General features: G+C 36.5%; 1 protein-coding gene across 1 annotated transcript in view; it reads right to left on the bottom strand.

Moving 5' to 3' along the window:
• Positions 1–2,831: 2,831 nt before the first annotated feature.
• The window catches only part of Fxr1 (FMR1 autosomal homolog 1), a 52,488-nt gene continuing 28,506 nt past the window's right edge, over positions 2,832–26,813 (bottom strand). The window contains 16 exon segments of the mRNA XM_051157057.1: positions 2,832–3,156; positions 3,800–3,891; positions 7,116–7,196; positions 7,869–8,069; positions 10,082–10,285; positions 14,209–14,271; positions 14,359–14,416; positions 15,510–15,565; positions 15,568–15,595; positions 17,747–17,856; positions 21,954–22,032; positions 22,742–22,912; positions 24,621–24,737; positions 25,356–25,449; positions 25,866–26,014; positions 26,341–26,412. Of these exon segments, the coding sequence (XP_051013014.1) occupies positions 2,989–3,156; positions 3,800–3,891; positions 7,116–7,196; positions 7,869–8,069; positions 10,082–10,285; positions 14,209–14,271; positions 14,359–14,416; positions 15,510–15,565; positions 15,568–15,595; positions 17,747–17,856; positions 21,954–22,032; positions 22,742–22,912; positions 24,621–24,737; positions 25,356–25,449; positions 25,866–26,014; positions 26,341–26,412 (1,743 nt within the window). The 3' untranslated portion in view covers positions 2,832–2,988.

Here is a 26,813-nt window from a genome sequence, read left to right as displayed (position 1 = left end):
CAATAAGCTTAATCTACAGGCATGTTCCAACCAACAGCACATACTTTCAAGTTAACACTGCTTTCTCCAAGACTGACTGTTATCAGACTGGAATTCCAAGAGATTAAACACATTAAACTCTTGCCATATATTGAATAGGCTAGAAGCAATTATAACACCCTGATTAAACATGTTAAGAGGTAATGAAATTGGTATGGGATAACCCAAGCCATTTAAAAGCACATTAAGACTGATCCTGGGGACTCAAGAGTGAATTTAGCACTACTCACGTCTGGCTCAGTGCCCTACTGTTCTTGAGCTCTCCTGATTTAGAAATGCAGTTACCACCTGCACTTAAAAAGTAACTCATCTGGGCCAGGCGGGTGGCACATGCCTTTAATCCCAGCACTCAGGAGACAGAGGCAGGTGGATTGCTGTGAGTTCGAGGCCAACCTGGTCTACAAAGTGAGTTCAGGGCAGTCAAGGCTACACAGAGAGACCCTGCCTTCAAAACCAAACAAAACAAAACAAAACAAACAAACAAACAAAAAAGGAACTCATTTAACCAAGATCCTTTGTCTTTGTACTCGGCAGCACCGAGGAAAATTTCCAAAACCCACTGGACTGACATCCTGCTGAATTCCACATTAGAACTTTATTTACAACTAAGAGTTTTCTGCGCCCCTGTTTATACTTTTTCCCGCCAAGAATTTCAGGATTCTTACCTTAACAACCCCTCATCCCCACCATCGGGAAAAGCAGATCATTTGTGACACTCACATAATCACAATCAGTTCAGGTTTACAAGTAACCCCATGTCTACCTACAAACGTCAGAACTTCAAGCTGCACAAAACCTTTCAGAATACACTTTCTGCTTTCATATTTTGTGTAGGATTTGTGGAAGAAGCTAATCTAACCAGGGGAGCAGCCAAATTGTCAAAAGGCAAAATACCTCTGAAGAGTTGGCTTTTTATTGACACTATTTAGTGTCAATAAAACTCTGACCAAGCCATCTTCAACAGGGGTGAGGGACGACGAGGGCTGGGGACAAACACCACCACACAACCCTGACAGCTCTTTTGTGTCTATTGGGCAAGTCACTGGATGGGTGTTTTCAGGTAATGAAATCTCAGCTCTTAAAGACTAAATCCTGCTCCTCAAATGTTCTGGCACTACTTGATTTTTAAGATAGTTTAATCTTTATGACAAAAACATCTTAGGAAACTTGACATGGAAGAAAATGAAAATTTATACCTTCCAGTGTTATGTTTCCCAGCCTGGGAATTAAAATTCGTTGTAGACTAGGAGTGTAGCTTAGTGGAAAAGTGTTTCAAGTCCCATCAGGCACAAAATTCTTTTTGCCCAACACTTCCTGGTTAATTTATGACACAGAACCAAGTAATTAAAAAGCCAATTATGTAACTTGTTTTCAAAATGAGGTTATGGTTATTTAATCTGTTGTAGCATGTTCTATACAAAGTACAAGAATTTCATTGTACATAACTCACTTCAAAGTCCTAATACCAGAACTTTAAAGATTAATTAAAAAAAGAAATCTAGTATCAGTGCATGTCATTTAATTAGATTGTGATAGGCTATGGCTACACACATATGATGAGAAACTGCCTATCTGCATCTGTATGGGAATTATCCTTCAGTTCATTTATAAAACAAACTCAGCATTTTTATGGTCATAATTAACAAATTACAAATAACAAAATTAAAGCACTTGTCCACAGGTCTGGGTAACACGTGGAACAAAACCCCACAACCATGGAAGTATACATTTATCATTAAACTTCCACCTGAAATTTTCTTCATAAAATTAAGTCTTTTGAATGAAATGTCTTTAAATTTTTAATTACTGATTTTCAATCACTGGTATGAACACCTTCAAAATCATTTCCATGTCATTCCAAAAGCACATCATTTGGCCTATTACTTAAAAACTGCTTACCATACTTTAAGTGTTAAGATTTTGGACGGTTCATTATAAATTATTAAAGTTAGATTTTAACACTAGACCTAAGAATAAATGCTTTTGAAAAGCAATTGAAGAATGCTATCCTAGGCCTCTACGTAGTCCTACTTTGAAACAATTGGCATAAAAAATAGAAAGTTAAAAATCAGCAAATGGAAGATCAAAGTTTATTTACTACCTGCATACAAAAACATATTGCACATCAAACAACGAAAATCAAAAAGGGGGGAAAAAGGAAAAAAAGGGTAGAAAGAAAATGTGAAAGATACTCTACTAAAGACTAAACATGTAGTTTATACAGAATAAACCTTCTGGAAATTGATCTTTTCAGTAGTTCCGGCTATGTCTGAATGGACATGACTAGTCAGCTTAGTGTTTCAACTAAAGCTATGTTTGATTTTTAAATACTGTACACTTTAATAAATAAACCAAACAAAGCCTCAATGTAGAACAGTCACTGCCAATATCACCCAGTGTCCCTGCAGATGAGTTAACATGTATTTCCAGTCGTCTGCAGAATTGCCTCTACAAACAGCATCTAAAAAACACATTAAACAGACCAGTTTCCAGACTAAACTAATGAAGAAATTACAATTCAGTGCAAAATATTTTAGACTGCTTCATTCTAGTTTTCCTCAGGTGAAGAAGTGGTTGCATATTAAAAATGTAACAAAAGCAGCTAATGCTTTCATAAAGAATATTATGTTAGGGACCCCCACCCCACCCACCTCCCCCCATCTCTGCCATATTTTGAAAACAAAATAACATTTCCTATAGCCAGCAACTTTTTTTTAATGTTACATATACTATTCTCAAGGCACATCTGATGATATATTTTTAACACAGTAGGTGTCAAAGTATGTTTAACATAAGATTTCTTCAGGATCCCTCCCCTTTCTGAATTCCAAATGGAGGAACTGAAAGTGCGATGTAAGACTGGCGATCCATATTCTATCTTTGGCAAGCTTGTACAAGCACTATTGTAACTGTAATGTAAAACAACTGTAAACTAGGAACTTCCTTCAGTTATGAAACACCATTCACTGCTGCTTCTTGAGTGCTTTCTTCTTTTAAGGTCTTAGTCTTGTCTTCTCCTGGAGTACGTGGTAGCTTAGGAATTTCATCGCCAGAAGCGCTAGTTGGACCGTTTATTGCCTTTTCTGAAGGGCCATGTTCTTCAATCACATCTTTTGCCTGTCAAAGGGAGACAACTTTTTCAACATCTTTATAAATAAATCTATAGCTGAGGAGAAAAATAACTATATAAACATTAGCTTTAAAAATAAAAAGATTAACTTTCATATGCCATAAAGAAAGCATTTTAAATTTAAAACAAATACCAATGTACTCCAGTTTCAGGGTTTTAAAGCTGTGTTGTCTCTAGTATCACAGAAAGCACCTGCACTGTTCAATGAAACTTGCACCTAATATCACAACCACTGGGAAGTTCAACATATAAATGGTATAAACAGTCGATACAGGAAGTAGAACACCAATCACTCATTTTACTCACCTTCTGAATTTATGTATTTATGTATTAATCATTGTAAACATTTAACAGAATTGAAATGTAAAAGGTCTATTCCCACTTCTGAAAAGAAGTATATAGCCTTCTAAGCATCAAATAAACGCTAACGTGATATCTATTTTTGTAAATGTCTGGGGCTCAAGCATGCATATCTTCATTTATCAGGGGCCTGGAATAGAACCAAGGAATATTATCTCTTAGGGGAAACAACTGGCGATACAGTAATTAAGTAAAAAAAAATAAATAATTCTAAACAGTACGGAAATAATAAAAACCAAACAAAAACCCTACAGGTTAAATTCTCCTTACCATTTCTTTCTTGTTTTTAGCCAAAGTTTCCCTTGGGAGGTTTCTTTGTCTGCTCTGAGACTCAGCTCTAGAAATATAATCTGCAACTGTGACTGTTAAAGATGAGAAAAAAATTACAGGTGTTGAAAAATACTTCTAAATTCTATTATGGATAAAGAGTAATTTCACTATTAAGTAAACTAACGGTGGGTCACCCAATTTCAAAATTCTACGCTGGGTACCCACCTCTGAACAAAAGCAAAGCTTGAAAAATGTGTCTATCATTTTATTTAGTACTGACAAGAGAAAAATCCTTTCAAGCTGGAACTTGAGGAAATCTAGATTGAAGTCTTTCCCCCCCCAGGAATCCAGCCATCTCCTGGTTTATCTGAGATTGTGGGACAGATCTGGTGTAGCAACCTACCCCTAGAACAAGCACTGCAGGTGTGGTGTTCTAAGTGCTGAAGGCTGTTTGCAATGATGGGGGGAGGGGGCAATGATGATACAAATCATGATGAGACGATTAAAAATTTTTAAGTTTTTTTTTTTTTTAATTGGGGGTTGGGGTTAGCCCTCTGCCCATGGAAAAACAGCACAATTGAGGTATTGAAGTGTGGTATTTTGTGGTTCCTTCCTCAATTTCATACTAGACAGCATTTATACTATCAGACTTTAAGTATAGGTTAGCTAAGACAATAAACCACAATTGGGTGGACACTTTTCAAGGAGAGAAAGGAGCGGAGTAAATACAGAGATACTGTCCCATCAACTTGGCTATCTTGCTAGGTCTGAAATGTGAGATAAGTCACACAAAGTAATGAATTATGAAGCAGAGTAAACCCTTTCTACCAACCTAATAAATGGTCTCTGTTGTATTAGTATTGTGCATTGGCCTCAGGACTTTAAACTCAAAATTCCTAATTTTAAATAATCATTTTGTATCACAGACTAGGTTGAACCCCCAACTCATAAAAGTAAAAAGGAGTCAATTTTATATTATTTGAAGCCACTGTTCTGGGGAGAATTGGTCTATTTGATTCATACTACATGCAGCTAACAAAATCATTTAATATAGTAAAAGGCTGCATTGTATCTTAGAATTCATTCCTTTTAATAATGCTTTACGTAACATTAAGAACTTTCGGATTCTGGAGTGGTGGCACACACCTGTAATTCCAGCACTCTGGGAGGCAGAGGCAGGAGGATCTCAGTGAGTTCGAGGCCAGCCTGGTCTACAAAATGAGTCCAGGACAGCCGGAGCAAATTGATTACTTAAATGAACCTTAAAGGTCATTTAAGCATCTTTAATCAAGACTTTTTTTTTTTTTTAAAGACAAGGGTTTTTCTGTATAGCCTTGACTGTCCTGGACTCGTTGAATGAAGACATTTTTTATTAGAAAAGTACAGATATTTCAAATCTAAAGGTGCTTTCCTTCCACAGTATAAGGAATGTTCATTCTGAAGCATTTAAATGGCTTCTCATTTTAAAATCACTACCAAGCACAAGCTACTCATTTTGTCTACAGGGTGGGGTGGAGGGGCAACCCAATGAATTATTTTTTTTTTCTTAGTGTGGACCTCAGTGACACCTGAAGAAATGCATCTATGTCAAGACGGTGCTGCACAAATGGGCATATGCTCAATTTAAATGTATACTAACTACTCCTATACAAAGGCAAAACTTCATAGTGATTAGTCCAAAGTTAAGCAAGTTAAGTGGCACTTAGTTCTGTTCCTTGCCCCCAAATAAAAGAGAGCTAGTTAAGAAACTTGTTTTATAGTTCTTACACAATACTGCATCTTAAAATCTCAATAGAAATTTAAATTTCAAGGAAAAAAATCTAGGCAATTTTATGGCATAATCAGGATCCTGGAATTTCCTGTGTGAGCTTAAGAATCAACTGACACCACCATAGTGCCAGGTTGTCTAAGTACAGAGAAGACCACTAATGGTTAATTTATATAGACATATGAGCAACTACAAATTTTAGACAAAGGAAGAACAACTATCAAGTTTGTGTGGAAGCTGTCTCCCCAGGCTGCTGCGGGGACACGAAGAAACTTTGGAGGAGGTAGGGACTGGAAATAAAGGAATTTGGTAAGAAAAACCACAATGGCTCGCTCTTAGGAACGGTGAAGAGAGACTCAGGTAGAGTATACAACAGCACATCACTGTCAAAATTATCAAAACTCCAAATTAGTCATTTTAGTTAATTCCATTCAAAATAATCTAACTCTTTTAGAAGAAATGTACACTTAACCATCATCACTGGCTGAAGTTATGTTGAAATTTATTGCAGGTTAGTTAGCCCATACTAATAGCCAGAATGTTCTTCATTACAAAGTGGGGCTAGAAAATACTGCTATGCCACTTTCAAAAACTAAAATTCATGACCTCTTCAACTAAAATAATTTCTAACGTTTAGAAGGAAAAGGAATACAAAGGGAAAACTTTTCTGAACTCTCTCTTTGATAGAAGCACTATCTTTAAAACAAACTCTTCAGAATGGGAATTAATGCCCATAACTGACTTTCCAAATGTCTTTACAACTTCTGCACTCAAAATAAAAATTTATAATTTACATTATTTAGGGAAAACACATAAAAGAACATGTTTTGGAAAGAATGCAAAAATTGATTGGTTTGAAAGGGGTTTATTTCTACTGCACACAATTTTTTCATAATGAATATACAGTGATTCTCTGTACATAAGAAATGAATTGTGTTCAAAATAAGACATAGCAAACAAGTTTCTTCCCAGTTACCAAAACTTGTGACAACATAAAATACTGAATGAGACTAAATACTAGTCAAATGATTAGTATGTGTCAAAGAAAAAGCACCGCACTACAGTAACACAAAAACATTAACATGCATCTTCTTTTAAGAAAAAAGACTTATATACATTTAAAAAATAAATTTGAGTTCTATACTTCCGCCAAAATGAGGCACCCACTCTAGATAACAGTAAGCAGGAACCATGCAAAAATTGCTTAGTTTTGCCAATCAACCTCAAACACAATTCACACTGTAGTCCTTGCAATGGCAGTCCCCATTTTAAGTTAGAAGAAACTGCCAACTGAATCAAGTAAAGATACTGAGAGCATATCCATGGAAGAAATTAAAAGGCAACATTAGTTCACTTAAGACTAGATACTAAACATTTATATTGTGAAGGAAGAATGCATTTTCTTGAGCAGTGTCATTAGTTGAATAAATTATGCAATGCAAATTCTGAATGTATATACACACATGTGAACATGTAACTTTTAGAATGCAGACACATGACATTTTATTCATGCTTGTGACCTGACACCAACAGGCCCACTCAAGTTACCTGGCTGTCTATCTTCTGCCTGACCCCTGAAACGACGCCTGCGGCTACGATTGCGTCGCTGGGGTTTTTTTTCACTATCATCTGTAATTGCAAAGTTTACCATCAACTATTCTGACAAAAAAAAATAACAAAACAAAAAAGAACAAACAAAAAAAATTTTCTTCCCTTATTTAAGGAAGGGAAAGAGAAGCTTTTAATTAAACATCAAAGATAAAGCATACAATACTGACCAAGAATTATATACATTTTTATAGTATAAAGCATTCCACTTTGGAAATTAAGAGAGCTTTAACTCATAGTAAAGCAAACTGCTATGTAATTGAAACTACCATCATCATTCAGGAATATATAATTTCCCTCCATCATATCTTGGGTCTCAAAATTAGTGACATTTTTAGCCCCTTATAATAAATGATAGCTCTATACATCCCCTCCCCACCCCTAGCAATGTACCATAATTATTATTAAGGGGAAAGAACTAAAAGAGTTTAAAAAAATTTTGTTCATGGACAGTAAGTAAGATCAACTGAGTATTTATACTGATTTAATGGTATGAAAGGGCAAAATGGAGCCTCCCAGTATCAGATAGTTTGACAAATATGGCAAGCACCTATCTCCCTCACTTAACCATTAAAAAAATCATTTCTGAATTATATATATAATATATATTATATATATAATATATATATAGTTCATACAGTATCAGCATATTACAATCACACCCAGAGAACTTCTCCCTAAATGCTTACATACCTAGCCCATTTTCATTAACTGAGGCTGTATCAGATTCAGTCATTCCATCCATCAGAACAGCATCTTCATCGGTCCTTCGTCTACGAGACCGCCTACGACGGTTAGTACTGTGATGAGATTCGCTGGCGTCAGTGTCTGCAGTCTGATCTGATTCTGTATTATCAAGTAAGCTGTATGGATTGCTGTCTGGATCTTTGAGCACTATATTCATGTCAGAGGCAAGAAATATTCATTTAAGAGGGCAGCAGTTAAGTATGCTTGATTTACCGAATTATATACACTAACCCCCCAATAAAAATATAAGCCTGAAATAAAAGTTTGTAATATAAAAATGATTAGACGTAGTAATTTTTAAGGGGAGTGAAAATTGTAAAACAAAAAGTGTGTACAGATGATATATGAATGTCATATTATGCTGGGAGTGGTGGCACACCCTTTTAATCCCAGCACTCAGGGGAGGCAGAGGCAGGTGGAGTGCTGTGAGTTCGAGGCCAGCCTGGTCTACAAAATGAGTCTAGGACAGCCAAGGCTACACAGAGAAACCCTGTCTTCAAATACCAAATAAATACATATCATATATTTCATAAATAATTTTCTAAAAAAAAAAATCTACATGGGTTCATGAAACCAATGCCCATGGATACATACTGAAGGATGATTATATCAGAAAATACTATAGTACCTACTAATTCTGACATTCATACTCTTAAGTTAATCCTACCCAGAAAGTAGGAAAATAAAAATGAGGAGAAATATTTAGCTACTAGGTGACTGTAAGAGAGTCATTGCTTCTCTTACAAATTTAAGGTGACTGCAGCTGTTCTGTGTTAATGGACTATTTCCAAATAAAATAAATCATCTGCATCCAAGACCTAATAAAAATCAGTAAACTATAAATTAAAGCAATCAAACCACATCCACACAGGAATAAACTAAATCAGGCTGAAATTATAACTGGTTATGGAAGAGAACAATGTTCAAACAGCAACTTGTGTTCCAACTCTAAAACCAAAACATAAAGTGAACGTAGAAAAGAACAGTTTCAATATACAAACGAAAGAAACCTGCCCGTCGCACCTACAGAAGACACTCACCTAATCACCATTACTCCTACGTTTTCCTTGAGAACAGTTAGCAAGCTAGTATCTTTACAAAAGATACTAAGTTTATTAATAATAAGTACTAAATAATACATTTATTTTGTAATTCTACAAAATATAATTGTATAACAGTATACAGTCTATTTTAATACAAAAACTACTTTCCTGAAAAAACTAAGTTGAATTTTCCTAAATAAAATTAAACTTAGGGCCCAATTAGAAACTTGTGACCCAATTAGAGAAACACTACTCTTCATTTTATGCTGATTTGTTCCAATGTTTGTACATTGACATGTATTTTTAATATGCAAAGACTACTCTAAGATTTAAAGTAGTACTTTATAAATATTACAAATGATCTTCTTAATGGACACACAAGTAATAGTGCTAACATACAATGCTTTAAAATAATCTCGTCCATGTACCCTGGAAACCCTCCCCTCTTGCTCATTCTACCCACAGAGCATCCCGGCAACAACTACCATAATAAAAACATAACCAAATGACAACAGCCAGTGGATGCTTGAACACATGGAGCCCTTGGTCATCGCTACATTGTACCTTTTCTACACTGTATCTGTGAACATGTGGTGGTCATCGCTACACTGTACCTTTTCTACACTGTATCTGTGAACATGTGGTGTGCCCAGGCACATGTACAGATGCCCGGAGAACACCAGACGCCTGCTCTGTAATTGTTCTTATTTACTAAGCCACCTTTCCAGGCCCTCTATATGCCTCTTTATGGTTCAACTACTCAGTAAATTTTCATAAGAAATGAGTCCACATTTTCTGTTCTCAAACTGTAGCAAACTACTTCTTGGGAAAACAAGAAATATTCCTAATTACCAAAGATCTGAAAATGGAAAAGGATAAATGCAGTTCTCAAAGAAGAAGAAACCAGCCAGCTCAAAGTTCTGACCCATATACTGGAGTCATAAGGAAACCTTCCCTGGGCATTACTTTACACGTTTCCTCTATCAGTCACTTTACAGTCTACTATGTTCTCTAAGACAGTAAGCAGAACCACAAACATCCTCGGGGAGGAAATAATCCGTGCAGGGTTACACTGTTTACAAAGCATGAATGCTGACAGAGTATGTAAAAGGCTACCAGAACTGATGGAGGATTTGCCACCACGTGGTCCACCACGACCTCGACCCCCAGAAACACTTCTGCCTCTTCCTCCTGGGCGTCTCCTGCTATCTCGCTGATGTCGAGTCTCTCGATCATCTTCTCCTGCCAATGACCAATCACTCAGCTCGTCTTTACGCTCGGATTCTGTTTCAGATGGGTTAGACAGCTCAGAATTTGTACCTTTGTGGGAAAGACAGTATATAAGCCAGTTAGGTGCATGTGAGCAGAAATACTTAAAATTTGCAAAACATTATGTGCTAAGCATCATTTAAATAAGCACTGTAACTGTTCTGAAGAGAGCAAAATGAAAAGTAAACTTTTAATCTAAAATGCAACCATTAGATTCAACTGAACAATTGAGAGGAAATGTATACAAAAATGCAGTTGCTATAAAGGTCTCTGCCCTTTTTTAAATTGATAGCTTAAATCATCAAGTAGAATGTTACCCAATACCTAAAAATAAATTTAGTCATATTCAGAAAAACTAAGTTTTAAGCAATAGTGTTTCTGTTGTTGACTTGAGTATATATTTTTCTCACACATTTTAATAGCTCTCAAATCAGAACACTTATTGTAACTGATAATCTCTCTTAAAACCTGAGTGTTTACTTACTTGTCAATTAAAACACTATTGCCTCAGATTAGCATGTTACTGTTTCTGAGGAAACAGCTAATTAACAACTAATAAAACGTGGTAGCGCACGCCTTTAATCCCAGTACTCGGGAGGCAGAGGCTGATCGCTGTGAGTTCCAGGCCAACTTGGTCTACGAAGTTGAGTCCAGGACAGTGAAGGCTACACAGAGAAGCTCTGTCTCCAAAACCAAACAAACACAAACCCCAGAAGACATGGTCACTGAAATGAAATCCATGTATCTTCTCCACAAGTTAATATCTAAATCACACCATTAAAAACAGAGCTCCTCTCCTTCTCGTTTCACTTAAAGTAACGTTTGTCTATCATGCAACACTTCCCTCTACAGATACACAATGAAATAGTCTGTTAAAGGGGAAAACTTAATCCTATTAGTGTCCTAAATGTGTCCTAATGTGCAGAAATGTCCATTTGATAAATGAGTTTGCTCTCTTATTTTGAAGTTTAATGGTTTAACTCCCAAATAAGATGTCATGAAATCCCTGAAGCTTGGTCACAGGTAAACTACACGAGCAGTCTGTGTAGGCGCACAGCACTAGTGCTCCTGAGACAGTGAAGCAGAAGCAAGAAGGTGTGAGGAACGAAGTGCTGACGTACCAATACAAATTATACAAGAAAAGATGAGAAACCGTCTTGGGGGTAAAAAAAATCCAGTTTTTTACTCTCAAGTGTGTGTTAGAATGAGAACTCATAAAAGAGAATAAAGCACCCATTTTTAACACTTATTTGTCCAAATGCCAAAAACACTGTAGCTGAATATTGTAACTGTTTAAATTAGACAACTGTCATCTCATGAACAGTGAAGCAAACCTGTGCAGTAAACTACTTTATCCTACCCAGGGATAAAAGCAAGGAAACTACTACTTAAACTTTAACCTAAATTCATTATTCTGTGGGACAAACATCTCACTCACACACACATGCATACAAAGTTGATAAACTGGCTAATACTAGTGTTTTATGATCACAAAGAGTCAAGTATAAGGCTAAACCACGAGATGAAAAGATTGTCTTAAAATATATGGACCCAAACTATCTCATGGGTCTTTAAATCCTCCTCGTCACGTCATAAAAATGACAGCATGAGCGCTGTTTTCATTGGCATTTTAAAAATAGAGGCAGGCAAGCAGAAGCCTGGAATATTAAGCTAGCCAGTTCCACCAAACTTGCAGAACAATACAACCTTGCAGCCCAGGAGATGTGTACAAGGTTAGCCCAGTGAGACAATGGTCAGCTTTACACTGATAAAGGTGTGCTGGTCATACCTCTAGGTTACTATACAGGCGACTAATTTGCTCTGCTGAAAATAATGCAGCCATGTCAACATCTCAATCTTGTAAAGTACAAGCAGGATAAAGGAAAGAAATCCCAGGCCAGGCATGGTGGCACACGCTTTTAATCCCAGCACTAGAGAGGCAGAGGCAGGCAGATCACTGTGAATGTGAGGCCAGCCTGGTCTACAAAGGGAGTCTAGAACTTCCAGGGTTACACCAAGAAACCTTGTCTCTAAAAACAAAACCCAAAAAAAACAAAAACAACAACAAAAGATATCCCAGAAAAGTTTTTTAAAATGAGCCATGATATTCACAATCACAACTTGTTTTTAGCCAATTTTCATAATCAGGCCTTTTCTCTACAACTTCTATTATTCTTATCAAAATGGTTCCTATCATTTTAAATAGTCATATAATAAACGCTTGCATTAAAAATGTTTTATTATAACCAAAATGTGACAAAATTCTAAGATTCAAACTAAGTTGAGCACAAGCTTAGAAATGTTCTCCTAGTAAACATTGCTTATATAGTGTTGTTATTACCTAGTCCTTTTGCTAAGTGTTCAAGAACATGTTATTAAATTCAAATGGTCTTTTCTCTAAAGTTACTTCAAAAATAGTGCTTCTCATTCCACAAAGCTAAGTCTGCCATCTACTGAAGGATCTGTATAGATCTGCAATCCATTTAATTTCCATTGCCATTTCCCCATATATCTATTATCTACTCCTCAACCATCTTTACCAGTGTCTCCCTCATCAATAAGCAGAGGTCTCCGACACTAATCAAACTGTTGAATGGCTTTTTTCACCTTGACATACAAAAGCTGTATATGATTGTTAATTTAGGATTAAAAATACAAAGATATGGTTTTAATTGCTGGTATTAAATATACTTCTGGAAATATAGCATTAGCTTACAATCCTTCATCTCTTAACACGTGCAGACTTTCATTTGCAAGCTTTAATACTGTGCTTATGAAAAAGAAAATACAAAATAAATAAATAAAAGGGGGCTAGAGAGATGCTCAGAGGTAAAGAGCACTAGCTGTTCTTCCAAAGGTTCTGAGTTCAATTTCCAGTAACCACATGGTGGCTTACAACCATCTATAATGAGATCTGTTGCCCCCTTCTGGCGTGCAGGTGTACATGCAGGCAGAACACCGTATACATAGTAAATAAATCTTTTTTTTTTTTTAAGAAGAAAATGAGATACTTCAACGTACGGTTACAATACTAAAAAGAAGGGATACTTAGCCTTCCGCCTGTACAAGTGAAACACAAGAGAAGTGTAGTGCAACATCGTTAGATTCCTTAGTTAATTCAACAAGAAGTCTAGATCTGAACCTGCACGATGCAAACCTGCATTCACCTCTACTTTCTGTAAATGCTTCCTATTTTGTCCTAGGTTCACAAGCATTTCCTCAAAACAAGATGAACACAAGGAGAAGAGAATAAAGAACAGAGGAAGGAAATGAAGGAGGGTGGGCAGGAAGATCAGGTCACTGCTAAGATCCAAGTCCAAGTGGAGAAAGATGAAACAACTTCAAAGCTGAACAAGAATAAACGAGAATTTAAGATTAGAGAATTGTTAACTGTCACAGGGTCCACTGATCTGCTCCTATCCTAGGCCCCAGCTTCAAAGTGAAAATATAAAAATGTTAATTATAAAAGGTTGACTACCTTTTTAAGCCTTCATTTTGAAGACGCGTTGCTACAAAAAACCAGTTGCATGCAACAAGATACTAAAACACTCAAGCCTGCTAAATCAAAAAAGTCTATTTCAAAGCTGCTAAAGACTTATTATATGCAATGCTGATCTAGTGATCAGTTTACTTTTCATTTGTGCTTTTCTTAGAGGTAGCAGTACCATACCAAGATTCTACAGGAAATGTACAAAACCACATTAATTGGAACATAGGCCATATGCCCATTCACTCTTTGTACTTGCTCAGTATAAACTACCAGCTTTAAAATTATGCTAGAAATTGTATTTCTAAGTGTTTGTAAACTATATACCTTTCTCTGTAACTAGTATGTCACAACAGGACATATACCTCAGAACTACCTTTCACCCTCAAAAACAAATTAGACCTAGTATGAACAAAATGTATGCAGCATCTAAACTAGAACCATTACTCCACACACTATTAGAGAAATAAAATAATGTTCTCTTTACCATAACCGGAGGTGTAATTAGGACCGCGACGACCTCTGCCTCTTCCACTATAAGACCTAGAACCTTGTACAGAAGAGATGGTACTTTCATCAGTGGCATATCCTTTCTCTTTTTCAGGCCCTCTGGTGGAAGAAGGTCTGAAACCCATACCAATCTGTCGTAGCTGTTCATCAATCTGCAGGCGTTCCATTCTTAGTTGTTCCACTTCCTACAATCAAAACAAAGAACTGTTTTTGCTATTGGCGTGGGTGTGCATGCACATGTCCTTCTGTCAGCCCGTGTGAAACTAGGGGTAATCACCTTTACCTGATAACCTCTCTTCCCCAGCCCAAGTTCTATCGCTTTAAACAGGGAGTTAATATTGTGTTAAAGGTATTATTAATGAGCTAATTACAACCAGATTAGCAATGTCTTGAGTTATTCATGACTGAGAGGAATAAGCAGACTTATTTAGAAACTGAGGGCCATCAACATGTGAAGGCAGTGACCCATCTAAGCAAAGGTATTGGCTAGGAGTTAGAATACAGAAGATAAAGCTCATTTGCTCACAAGGCCAAGACTGACAGTTCAAAGAAATGGGATGATATTATCAAATATGCTTTCAAAATACTAGTACAACAATGCATTAGAGAGGGGAAAAAATATATACTACAAATAGAGAGCAGGATATTACAACAAAAAAAAACAAAAGGAAGAAAACAGAAACCAACAACTATGATGCTTACTGACAAGCGCTCTTTCTACAATCCTTGTACATTATGTTTCAACCAAATAAAAAAACAGTGCTGAAGGTGGAGATCAGAGGCTGATGCCTGTTTTGGTTATCATGCACTTGGCTCTGATGTCAATCTCTAGCAACTCACCCCTCCCTCAGAATTGATGGAACAACATCTATTGGGGGTAAAGCAGCTGACTCAAACACCAGTGTTATCAAAGAGAACCAATTCCACCTTGTGAGCAGATGGCAAAAAACATGAAAATAGAAACCAAATGGCCCTAGCGAAGAGTACACAGCTATTGTAAACAATTACAAACACTACACACCTCAAGAATGGTCTTTTAAAAAAGAACTTTAAAAGCTCAAAGAATACCCCCCACCAAAACTGTAAGGGCAAAGAACATTTTATGCTTAGGTTTTCAGCAAAAATCAGACAAAACTTAATTACAAATATTTAAATATACAGTCATTACCATAAGCAAACATGTTCAACACATAGATACCTTATTTGCATCAAGTATATAACATTCACACAGAAATGCAGCAGGAAGATACATGAATTCACTGTGAACTGTATACATACCTTTAAGTAAGCAATGTGATATTCTAGAAGAACTTGCACATTGCCAATACTTTCTTAGTGCCGACAAATACAAATGGAACCATTCCCTATGGGAAAGGAAAACGTCTTGAATGTAAGACAATATATAATTTGGCAAGTTTTTCTATGACACACAGTAATTAATCTGAAATGCCTTGTTTGTGGTAAAATTACATTTCAATTTGAGTTTTAAAAAAATTGGGGCCCAGGCATGGTGGCGCACACCTTTAATGCCAGCACTCGGGAGGCAGAGGCAGGAGGATCACTGTGAGTTTGAGGCCAGTCTGATCTACAAAGCAAGTCTAGGACAGCCACGACTACACAGAGGAAACCCTGTCTCAAAAAACAAACAAAAGGGCTGTGGAAAAGGCTCAGAGGTTAAGAGCACTTGGTTGCTTTTCCAGAGGTCCTGAGTTCAATTTCCAGCAACCACATAGTGGCTCACCACCATCTCTACTGGGATATTCTGGTATGCAGACGTACAATGCAGATAGAGCACTCATATATAAAATTAATATATATCCTTAAAAAAAAAAAAATAGTAAAAAGGGCCCAAGCTACACAGAGAGTAGTACAGTTAAGTTCTTCTTCATCAAGAACACACAAGGATAAACTTACTGTGAAATAGGAATACTGAAAGGCTAGTGGGAATAAGACAAAGATAAGGAAAGACTAGCTTTGATTATTAACTTAAAAAATTGTATTTACTCTGGGCATGGTGGCACACACTTTTAAGCCCAGCACTTGGGAAGTAGAGGCAAGCTGATCTCTGTGAGCTTAAGGCCAGCCTAGTCTACAGAGTGAGTTCCAGGACAGCCAGGGCTACACAGAGAAACCCTGTACTGAAAACCAATAAAGCTGTATCTGAGCTGGGCATGGTAGCACAAGCCTTTAATCCTAACACATGGGAGGACGAGGCAGCAGATCTTGGGTGAGGAGTTCGAGGCCAGCTGGTCTACAAAGTTGAGTCCAGGACAGCCAGGGCTACACAGAGACACCATGGCTGGTGTACCTGAGCTATTTAATGGTCCAACTATCATAGCAGCTCGTTTAGGTGTATGAGAAACATCAACATTATTATAATGCTGGTCACCATCAGTTTTAATCCTTATCTGAAAGGCAATCTAAAAACCATACGAAGCAATCAATAGTTACAAGAGACAACACATTTTAAAAGTGTATGATGAAATCACTGAAAAAAGGTGTTCTGACCCTTGTGAAACCAATGTACAGTACTTAAATAAATTCATTTTGAAGTGTATCTCAACTCTATATTCTAACACAAAAAAAAAATCTTGGGACACCCAATACTTAGTGTCAAGAAACTGATCTGAGTTAAATGTCCACAGCCTTTCTCTTTGAAAAAGACTGGCTTTTCCCAAGAGTTGGCAAATTCCCAGACAATACTATATAGCATAAAACTGAAGTTGTTGTAGTGTCTTAAATTCTGGATGATTCCTAGGAGTAACCCTTGGTTTATTTTCAGGCTTAAAAGCCCAAACCAGCTATACCAAGCTTACCACTGAACCGTGATTCTGACTAAACACCTTAATGTATAAGCGGTTAATAACAGAATTGTAAACAAAATATCAACATGAGGAGAGACTTTATTCAGAACAGAGCAGAACAACAACATGAAATCGTAACACATTCCAATCAAGAAATGGCCAATTAATTCTTTTACAATTAATTCTACAAAAAGGCCAAAGAGTCATCAAGAACTGCTTTGGCAAACTGCTTCCTTGAGCATCAAATTCTACAGCTTTATATTCAAGAGGAAAAATGATCTAATATGGAGCTGAAGTGATAGCTCAGTGGTTAAGAGCATTTTTTTTTTCTTGCAAAGGACGTGGGTTTTGTTCCCAGCCAGTAGCAACTCCACTACCAGGGAATCCATTGTCTTATGACTTCCACAAGCATAACCTGGCATGCACACGGTACACATATATACATGCACGCAGTTCATACACATAAAGTAAACAAATCTAAAGGGGGGGCAAAAAATAAATAGGATTTCCAAACGAAACTTTAAAAGAACTTGCTTAAGTACTGACAAACCAACTAAGAAGCAACAGCCCACAAAACTGAAAAATGATGTCTAAGTATGTAAAATAACAGTAAAAACAAAAGAAAAGAACTTTCAAAAATAAGAATATCCACAGTATTAGAAACTAACCAAGAAGCTAGCATAAAATAGGCAAATTTAATTCAACACTTACATCTTCTCTAGGTAGTTTATTTTCATTGTCTCCTTCAATTCTTACTCGAACCACACCAGATTTATCCACTATTTCTTGAATAACTTTGCCATTTTTTCCAATAACTTTTCCTTTAGTGAAGAAAACAAGTTAAAAACTGATTTGTTATCCATCCAGTACCAATCTAGATTATTTACGACTCTTCCATCCAATGATAACCACCAAGCAAAGATGATCCTTTTTACTTTAATAGCCTCGCCTGAGGACTGCTGACAAGTTCTACACTTGTCTGAAACTTTCTCCAGTGTATGCCTGAAGGCTACTGGCTGCCGCAGACCAGGGTAATTCACATGCAAGATAATCACGCCTATACATTTTTAAACATTAGAACCACTTCCAATACTTTAAACTATCAACTGCAATCCATTTCAAACCCGTGCCATGGAACATGACAGAAAGCAACTTTCATTGGTATTAGCCGTGTCAGTTTGTTTATCTCATTCATGTATGTTTATACACATCCACCCACATGTATTCTTACAAATGGAAACATCTCATTGTCCCCAAGTGTTAAATACTTCATAGTTTTACATAACTGCATATAGCATGTATATCCTGTCTTGTTAAATATGCATACTGCAAAATGATAGAAAATTCACACCTTCCTCATACTTGACCTGTCACTCTCAAACAGCAGTTATTGAACATAAAATATAATACTTAAAAACTCCATGGAGGTGCTCTTTCCCTACTGTTAAGGATTAACCTGAAGAACCAATGTGCAACTCAAGTACCTGGTCAGTCTTGGGATTTATGTAACAGAGTTACCCTTTATTAAGTAGCAGCAGCCTTGTAGGTTCATCAAGTGTACTAAGTCACTTTCAGAAAAGCTTGAACTTCAGTAGAAAGGAGATCAAGTTTGTCATGTTGTGTGCTGGCAAGAAGAGTTTCCACTACATAAAGCCCAATGCCCCTTTGAAGTTGTTCCTGCTAATGTATCCTTTCTAAAGCGCACATAACTACGTAAACTAGGTACTATAGCACAAACATACTCTTTCTAATGGGATTTTTTCAACCTATTATTCCTATTCCCCATCAGTAGGCCTCAATTCAAAGAGCACAACTGAATGCGTAGATGAAAACAGACACCAGAGTTCATAAGGCTGTCTTCTTGGAGAAGCCCTAGTAGCAGCAGCAGCACAAAGCAGCCTTCAGATTACACAATGAAGCTGAAGCAGCAGCCTCATCCTCTACCCTGCTAAAAATAAGCAAACGTCTTTTCAGAAAACAAGTGAAGTTGAGGGGCATAAGCCCTTCCCCCAAAATCTTATTCTCTTGCTTCTTGGAACTACACCAGTGGTGGTTAAGCATCCATCACCCTTCTGGGTCCTTGGCAGGGACCTACCTTTAAGTCTTACATAGTCCCACCAGAGACCTTCAATATTTTAAATGATCATTTCCACAGTTTTAAATTCCAGAGCATATTGACAAACTGAAGCAGACCTGTAGTATAAATTGAGCATTGAGTATAAATGTTGAAGGGATAATGTTAAGAAGTGATTAAAGGCAGCTTCTTCTAAGAGGTGAATGGTTTTGGTCCATTTTCATATCAGTGTTCAAGAAATACTTTTTTCTTTGATTTTGTGAAGTGGGAATGATCAAATACTAGAACGCCTTGTAAAGCAATCTACCTTCTCTAGAACTTACTCACCAAGTGCTCCTCATTCCCTTTTACTCCTGAGGTTCTCCTTTTCTTTCATTTGGATTAAGAATATGTACTTTTCAAGACTGCTTAACGCATGAAATACTTGACGGATATACAGTATTACTCTGACAAGCAACAGAAGCGTCCACTGTGTCACCACTGTGACGTTGTTCCTGCTAATGTATGCTTTCTAAAGAGCACATAAGCAATTCAAATAATAAAACCCAAACAAGACAGGACAGTGGACAAAAGATACACAGTATGGATTCCCCTCATTACACAAATACCTAAAGAACCAGGAACTGCAAATACAACCAATCTCCTGATTTCTCAAATACCAGGATTTTTACTCATGATTAGTACTGCAATATTTGGTCTGAAAGACCAAGGTTCATCGCTGGAGAATTACACTGAACAAAACTTTTCATAAAACCCACCAAAACTTTTTTTTTTTTTTTACAAGTGAAGAAGCCTTAATTCAGTTTAAATTAATATTCTCCAGAATAACTACCAAAGTCTCAGCACTTCACCAATGTAAATAACTGACAAAGAATTACAATAAACATTTCAAAAGTAGCTCTTGTGGCTGGGTATGGTTCAGTGGTAGAAGACCTACCTAGCATGGGCAAGGCCTGGGTTCAAACCCTAGTACTGGAAGGAAGAAAAGAAAAAGAAAAGAATAAGGAAAAAAAGATAATAAAATTATGTATGGCAGGGCAGCAAATAATAAACTTGCCATACAAGCCTGGCAAGCTGAATTTACTCCCCAAAGCTCATGTAGAGGTACAGGGGAAGAACCACCTCCATAAGGCAATTCTCTGGCTCCACCCACACAGATCCCACCAATGTGCTCAATTTTTAAAATTCAAAAGCAACTCTTTTCCCATGATTTCTTTTAACAAAGTTTTGCATTAACAAAGTTTTGCATTTTTGTTTATTAAAATTATACAATGCTTCAAGTTTATTATCCCAACTCATCTCTCTAGTAATCATTATGCAGCAAATAATGACATACCAAAAACTAATCAAGTAGAGTTTGCATTAACTTGCAAGATATATCATACCTCTTTAAATCTCCTGGAGAGCCTTCTACTGTTAATAGCTAAACTAGAAGAAACAATTTTTTTGCTGGAAACCCCCATGTGGAAGCAATTTTGGTTTTTTCCCTGTATCTGTCCCTGCCTTTTTATTATTTACTTATTTGTCTGTTTATTGAGACAGGATCTCTCGCCTAACCTGGACTCCATTTCCTCCATTGAAACCCAGGACCTGCCACCCTGCCACACCAGGGTTTCAGATACACTCTGCTACAACAGACTTCATGAAGGTGCAGAGGATCTGAATTCAGGTTGGAAAAGGAAGCCCTTTATGTAGTTCAGCAGCCATGGCTTTAAATCTTCCAATTTTATTTTACAGGATGTGACAAACGAACATGCATAGACAGTAAATTACCTTCCAATGGAACCCAAAGGGCTCAAAGAAATTCCCTAGGGCCAAAAAACAAGTAGACAAAGGAAACAAAAGTTCGTGATTTGCTAGTAAATTCCACCATATTATGTCAGTACTTAACTTTACATTTCCTGTTCTAGAGAATCACTAGGTACGTAACATATACCCAAAGCCGTCCTATCTGCATCAAGAAACACATACAGAGGCATAGAATGGTTCATCAGTGCAGCACTTGCTACCACCCATGAGGCCCTGGGTATGGTGTAATCCTCAAGACACAGGAACAGAAACAGAGGGCACAAATCAACAGCAGCAACATTAACATACTTTTAAGTTTAACCACAACAAACTCAAAAAATGTCACTTAACACATAACTTACGGGAATAGTTAATTGTCAGTGGTGGTGATAAAACAGTGTACGCTCCCCTCCTGTCCCCATCCTTTCTCCTCCCCAAGACTCCTTATCTTTAGTCTAGCTTTTGCCACAATCAATTATTTATTCAGAGCCTATTATAAAGAAGTTTATTACTCTATTGTTAGCCCAGATTTACTTTTATTTCCACTCTAAACAAAAGAAAAAAATTATCACCAATCTCTTTATCAAAGTTAAAAAAAAAAAAAAGACATTAAATAAGGAAATAGGAAAGTGCCCAAAAGATGAGAAGACTTAAAAACTTAAAAATAAACAAATTATCACACAAATTATGGATCTTATTAATGGCACACAACAAATACATCTTTTTTTCTAGACATGAAAACAAAGGTAAAAGTCACATAAAATATTATCACAAAAAAACAACAATGACAACAGAGCAGTTTGCTGTCTAAATAGCTCACGTTACATATTTCACTAAGGTTAGCCAATTATAAAACTAACATCCGAGGCAGAGGCAGATGGATTGCTGCGAGTTCGAAGCCAGCCTGGTCTACAAAGTGAGTCCAGGACAGCCAAGGCTACACAGAGAAACCCTGTCTCGAGCAAGGAAAAAAGAAAAAAAGAAAGAAAACTAACATCCAAAATTTTATTAATTTACATTGATAATATTCACACTTATTTTTATACAAGTACCTACCAACAAGATTCCTGGGAACCTGAATAAAATCCTCCACGAATTCCAAGAAACCTCTAGCTTTTTTTACAGCCTCAGCACTCTGGATGGAGGAAAAACAAATATAAACTATTGTTAACATTCTAGAACAGCCCTAAACCCAAAATATATAGAAGGGGAGGAATTCCCAATTGTAATGCTACGCATACTGACAGTTGGTCATTTCTTGTATAACTTAGCAGTAAGCATTTGCCTGCCTTGTGCAAAGCCCTGGGTTCTCAGTTTCCCAGCACCACGACCCACAAAAGATTTAAAAGCTGGGCGCTGGGTATGGTAACACAGTAGCACAGACCTGCCCTCTAAGGGCAGAAGGGAAAGGATCACCAGCAAGTGAGGCTAGCTTCTCCTTTACAGCAACACTCTGACTACAAAGTTACTTTGCTTGTCCAGAGACACATTTTTTAAAAGACCTACTGAAAAGATAATTTAAATTTTAAGTTCTAAAAGGCACAATTTTTAACAAACTAGAATGATTTTGTGGACAACTGCTTTCATCACTACAACAGAAAACTTTAATTTCCAAGCCCACTCTATAGACACACAGGACTCTACTCCAGGCAGTGCAATTCAGAACCTGTCCTCCTAATGACATTACACTGGCTATTTCTAAAGATTTCAAAAATAAATACTACGTTATGTGAATCTTACCTCAAAAATATTTTACTGAAAAATTAAGTAACAGAAAAAAATATATAAAACAGACTGCTATTATGCCAAATTAAGTGACCAAAGGCAAGAAGAAGCTAATTTACCTCTCCATAGATTCTAAATGTTCCAGTATCTTCATCTAATTCAATGGCAGTCACTCCAGGAACCTTCCTAGCTTGCTGTATGTTGCTACCATGTGTTCCTATTGCCAGGCCCATTAAATCTTCTCTCACAACGAATTCTTCATGAAAAGCTGCTGCAAGTTGTTTTGTGCACTAGCAAAGAGAAAAGGTAGGATTTTTATTTTATAAAATATTAAAAGAAATTACTAACTCATTTAAAACTATCAAGCAGAGGGAAAATTTACGGCAACCAATTAATAAAAGGATAAAAAAATGTGGGTTATTCACACGATGCAGCACCAAACTTAAGAGGAAAGTGACATGTGACAACATGAATGAACCAAGAACATTAACATTACTACCCTAAAGAATAAGTCAGTCACAGAAAATATTAAGTACACTTATATATATAAGGTATTAAAGTTTTGTTTTTTGTTTGTTTGTTTTAAATGTGCTGATAGCTTGCTTAGCATAGGCAAGGTACTGGAATGTGTTTTAGGGAAAAAATTCTTTTTAAAGTATGAAATTTTAAATTTATTTACTTATTTATTATGTATATAGTGTTTTGTCTGCATGTATACCCACAGGCCAGAAGAGGGCATCAGATCACATTATAGATGGTTGTGAGTCACCAGGTAGTTGCTGGGAATTGAACTCAGGACCTCTGGAGAAGCAGTCAGTACCCTTAACCTCTGAGCCATCTCTCCAGCCCTAATAACTGGACATGTTGACAAAATAATCCTAAATCACACAGCAGTCTCAAACCAAAATCCAAAAACAAACCAAAAACTTCAAAAATGGTTGTGCGGTCTGAGGGGAGAAGAAAATACAAAGCTGCTGTTCAAAAGTTTCAGTTTCATAATATGACAAAGTTCTGGACTGAGCAAGAATACTAAGTATGTCAACACTAATGAGCTACACATTTTCAAAAAAAGAGAAAGACAAAAAAGAGACTGAGCACTTTGCATTTTTTTTAATTCAAGACAGAACAAAAAATGAAGTTTAATAAGGTCAGAATGAATCTTACAGAATAAAGAAAGCTCATCACAAAATTGAAAAAAAATTTTAAGTCTATTTAATTCTAGCCACAGGTAACAATAATTCCACGATTCTTTTCTTTCTTTGTTTTGTTTTGTTTTTCGAGACAGGGTTTCTCTGTGTAACAGCCCTGGCTGTCCCGGACTCAGTGTGTTGACCAGGCTGGCCTTGAACTCAGAGATCCACCTGCCTCTGCCTCCCAAGTGCTAGGATTAAAGACGTGCACCACCACGCCCAGCTTCTACGATTATTTTCAACTCAGATGGCTGTTTCAAAATGCATTAATATACTGTTTAGACATGTCAGAGCAGTCACGGATCTGTGTTATAAAAGTTCCTCAATGGAAACAGCAAGGCAGGAAGAGCGCCCTCACAGGGTGGCAGGAGACAGCAGGAGAAAGCAGAGAGACCAAGGAGAGGCAGAGCAGCAGCACCAAGCTATATAAAGTATGTCCTCAGATGTCCATCTTTAGACTTCCTTTCCTGTTACATAAGAATTGCTACAGGTCACCCTGACAGATGGCAGGGTAGTAAAATTCAGATTAAAAGCAGAGTTAAGAAAAATAAGCAGGTTTTCTGGGTGAGCCTAATTATTAATTTCTAAAGCTCTTTGGCATCTATCATCTAAGCCCCAATAAGAAAGCTAAGCGGCACTTAGCAAAACAAAACAAATGGTGTTTGATAAAAGTAGAACAAGAATTAATTTTCTTAAGGATTCCAAGTGTTAGCCATAAATATATGTCTTAGGTGGCTTTCTGTTACCAGTCATGTAATTTGAGACACAGGAAAGTAAATATGTGGACACAAAAAGCAAACCAACTTACTTCTAAATGCTTAGTGGCCTCTTCATTTCTGGACATAAGCATCAACTTCGTCCGAATACTTCGCAAGTGCATGTCACTTAAAATATTTACCCTCTTCACAGTTGCTTCACTGGCCGACTATAAACAAACATGTTAATCACTCAAAAATTTGATTATTTTTCTAAGAAAACTTGAAAATAACCTTCTAAATGAAGCCATCTTGTTTCTCACCTGCTTATTTCTTTTCATCCTAAACTGACTGTCTTTCTCCTTTCTCTTCTCTATCTTAATCTTGCATTCCTTTCTAAATTCCTAAACTTATGCATATCTGCTGTTCAGAATGCGTGTTAGTGGGAAAATCAAAGATTTACACATTAGCAATCTCAAGATGTTATGGTCATTAAGTTGTCTTATAAGCCAGGCACAGTAGCCTACCTTAATCTCAACACACAGCAGGCTGAGGCCAGAGGACTGCTACTATCACAGCCAGCATGGACTATATAGCAAACCCTTAACAAAAAGTCAGACCAAAACAAACAAAAAAAAGCAAAAAAAAAAAAAAAAAAAAAAAGGCAGTTGTTCCTTCTTACTAAAGCAGAGAAAACTAATATAGCTTAAAAGAAGAAAAACAAAAGGGGAAGACTTTAAAAACCTCTTACACAATTATTTATAAATTCACTATACACAAAGCCTAATAAGCCTGAAATACTTAGTAAGTCTGGTCATTAATTAACTTAAAATATGGTCTTATCTTACCAGTATCATTAGCTGGGTAGTTTCAGGATGATAAAAAATTCTGCACGCCCCTACTGCTTTCTTAAAGTCTTTATGGGCATTTTCATTAGCACACCTAATGAAAAAATTAATACAGATTTAAGACTTCAGTTAACAGACTAAATTTAGGAAGAATATAATGCAATCTCAGTATTTCATTTTGATATCTGCCATTAGAATTTAAAAGACTTTTATAAGATTATTTTATTATTTCTAACTAAGTGTATTTTATGGTGCTATACACACTCGACTGCCAGTGCCAAACAGAAGCACCCAGTGCCCTGGAGTTTGAGTTACTAGTGAGTGTGAAGCACCTGATTTAAGTGTTGGGAATCAACACTGCCCCATGGCGGATTCATGTGTGCTCTTACCTGCTAAGCCACCTCTCGGTCCCTTATTTACTTCTATAAGGTTTAAGTTGGTTGACTCAGGATGATTTTGTTCTATAGATGAAAATTTTCTGCTCATAAACAGTTCAATAAAATTACTTACGCTTCTCTCAAATCCTCAGGAACATCCACTGTGCACTTAAAGAAGGTGTTTTTTTTGACAGTTTTATTTTGATTGACAGGCCGAAGTCGTTCAAATGTGACTATTTCATTGTAAGTGGCATCACAAGCAGCATATTCAATGACATAAAACTAAAAGACAAAATTCTTTTAACAGCTCATGTGAACAAAAGTGCTAAGCTTTAGATGATATTCTAATGCTCCACTTTATGTACAAACAGTAAGCACACCTTTATGCTATCAGAGCATTTACATAAGCATAAACCTTGACAGTCACAGAGGTTTGAGACATACTTCTAGAAAGAATCCCTGGTGTTTGGCAATAAAAAATGCAATTGAAATCAATAGTACATACAATGAAATCTGAAACAATTAACTCATCAACTAAGTAACTGAGATAGAGTGACAACAGTCACAGCAACCCACAGTTAAGGTGTTTCCTTGGAAAACTCACTCACCTCTCCTTTCATCATCCGAACTTTAGCTAGCCACCATCCACATGGCTCTTGGTCATTTGCTCTTGAATATACCTGAGAAACAAAAACATTTCTTTATCTTTTCATCCCAAGAGATTCTGACATTGAAGATGTAAAGGTAAAATCTAATAGAACTCAACCAAAATGTTATTACTGAAATTAGCAAGCTAAATAAATATACTTTAAGAAAAATGTAGGTAGAGGTTATTACTTAAAAATGATAACTTAGCTTCTTAGAAATCTTACCAATAAATATTTAAATAGCTTTAAATAAGTATAAAGAAATGCTTCTTACAAAGCATCTGTATGAAATATAACATATGCCAACACTGTTCAGGAAACTTAACTGCTTTGAGGAATTAAAATAAATTTTTTAAAATAAGGTGGCTCAAGACAACCAATCTGTTAAAAATCATGAAGTACAATTTATTTTACAAGTATTTTTCTGAAAAGTA

Source organism: Acomys russatus, chromosome 15 (genome assembly GCF_903995435.1).
Source record: "Acomys russatus chromosome 15, mAcoRus1.1, whole genome shotgun sequence".
Taxonomy (NCBI): Eukaryota; Metazoa; Chordata; class Mammalia; order Rodentia; family Muridae; genus Acomys; species Acomys russatus.
Note: the sequence above shows the minus strand (reverse complement) of the source record. Positions and strands in the feature narration are given on the sequence as shown.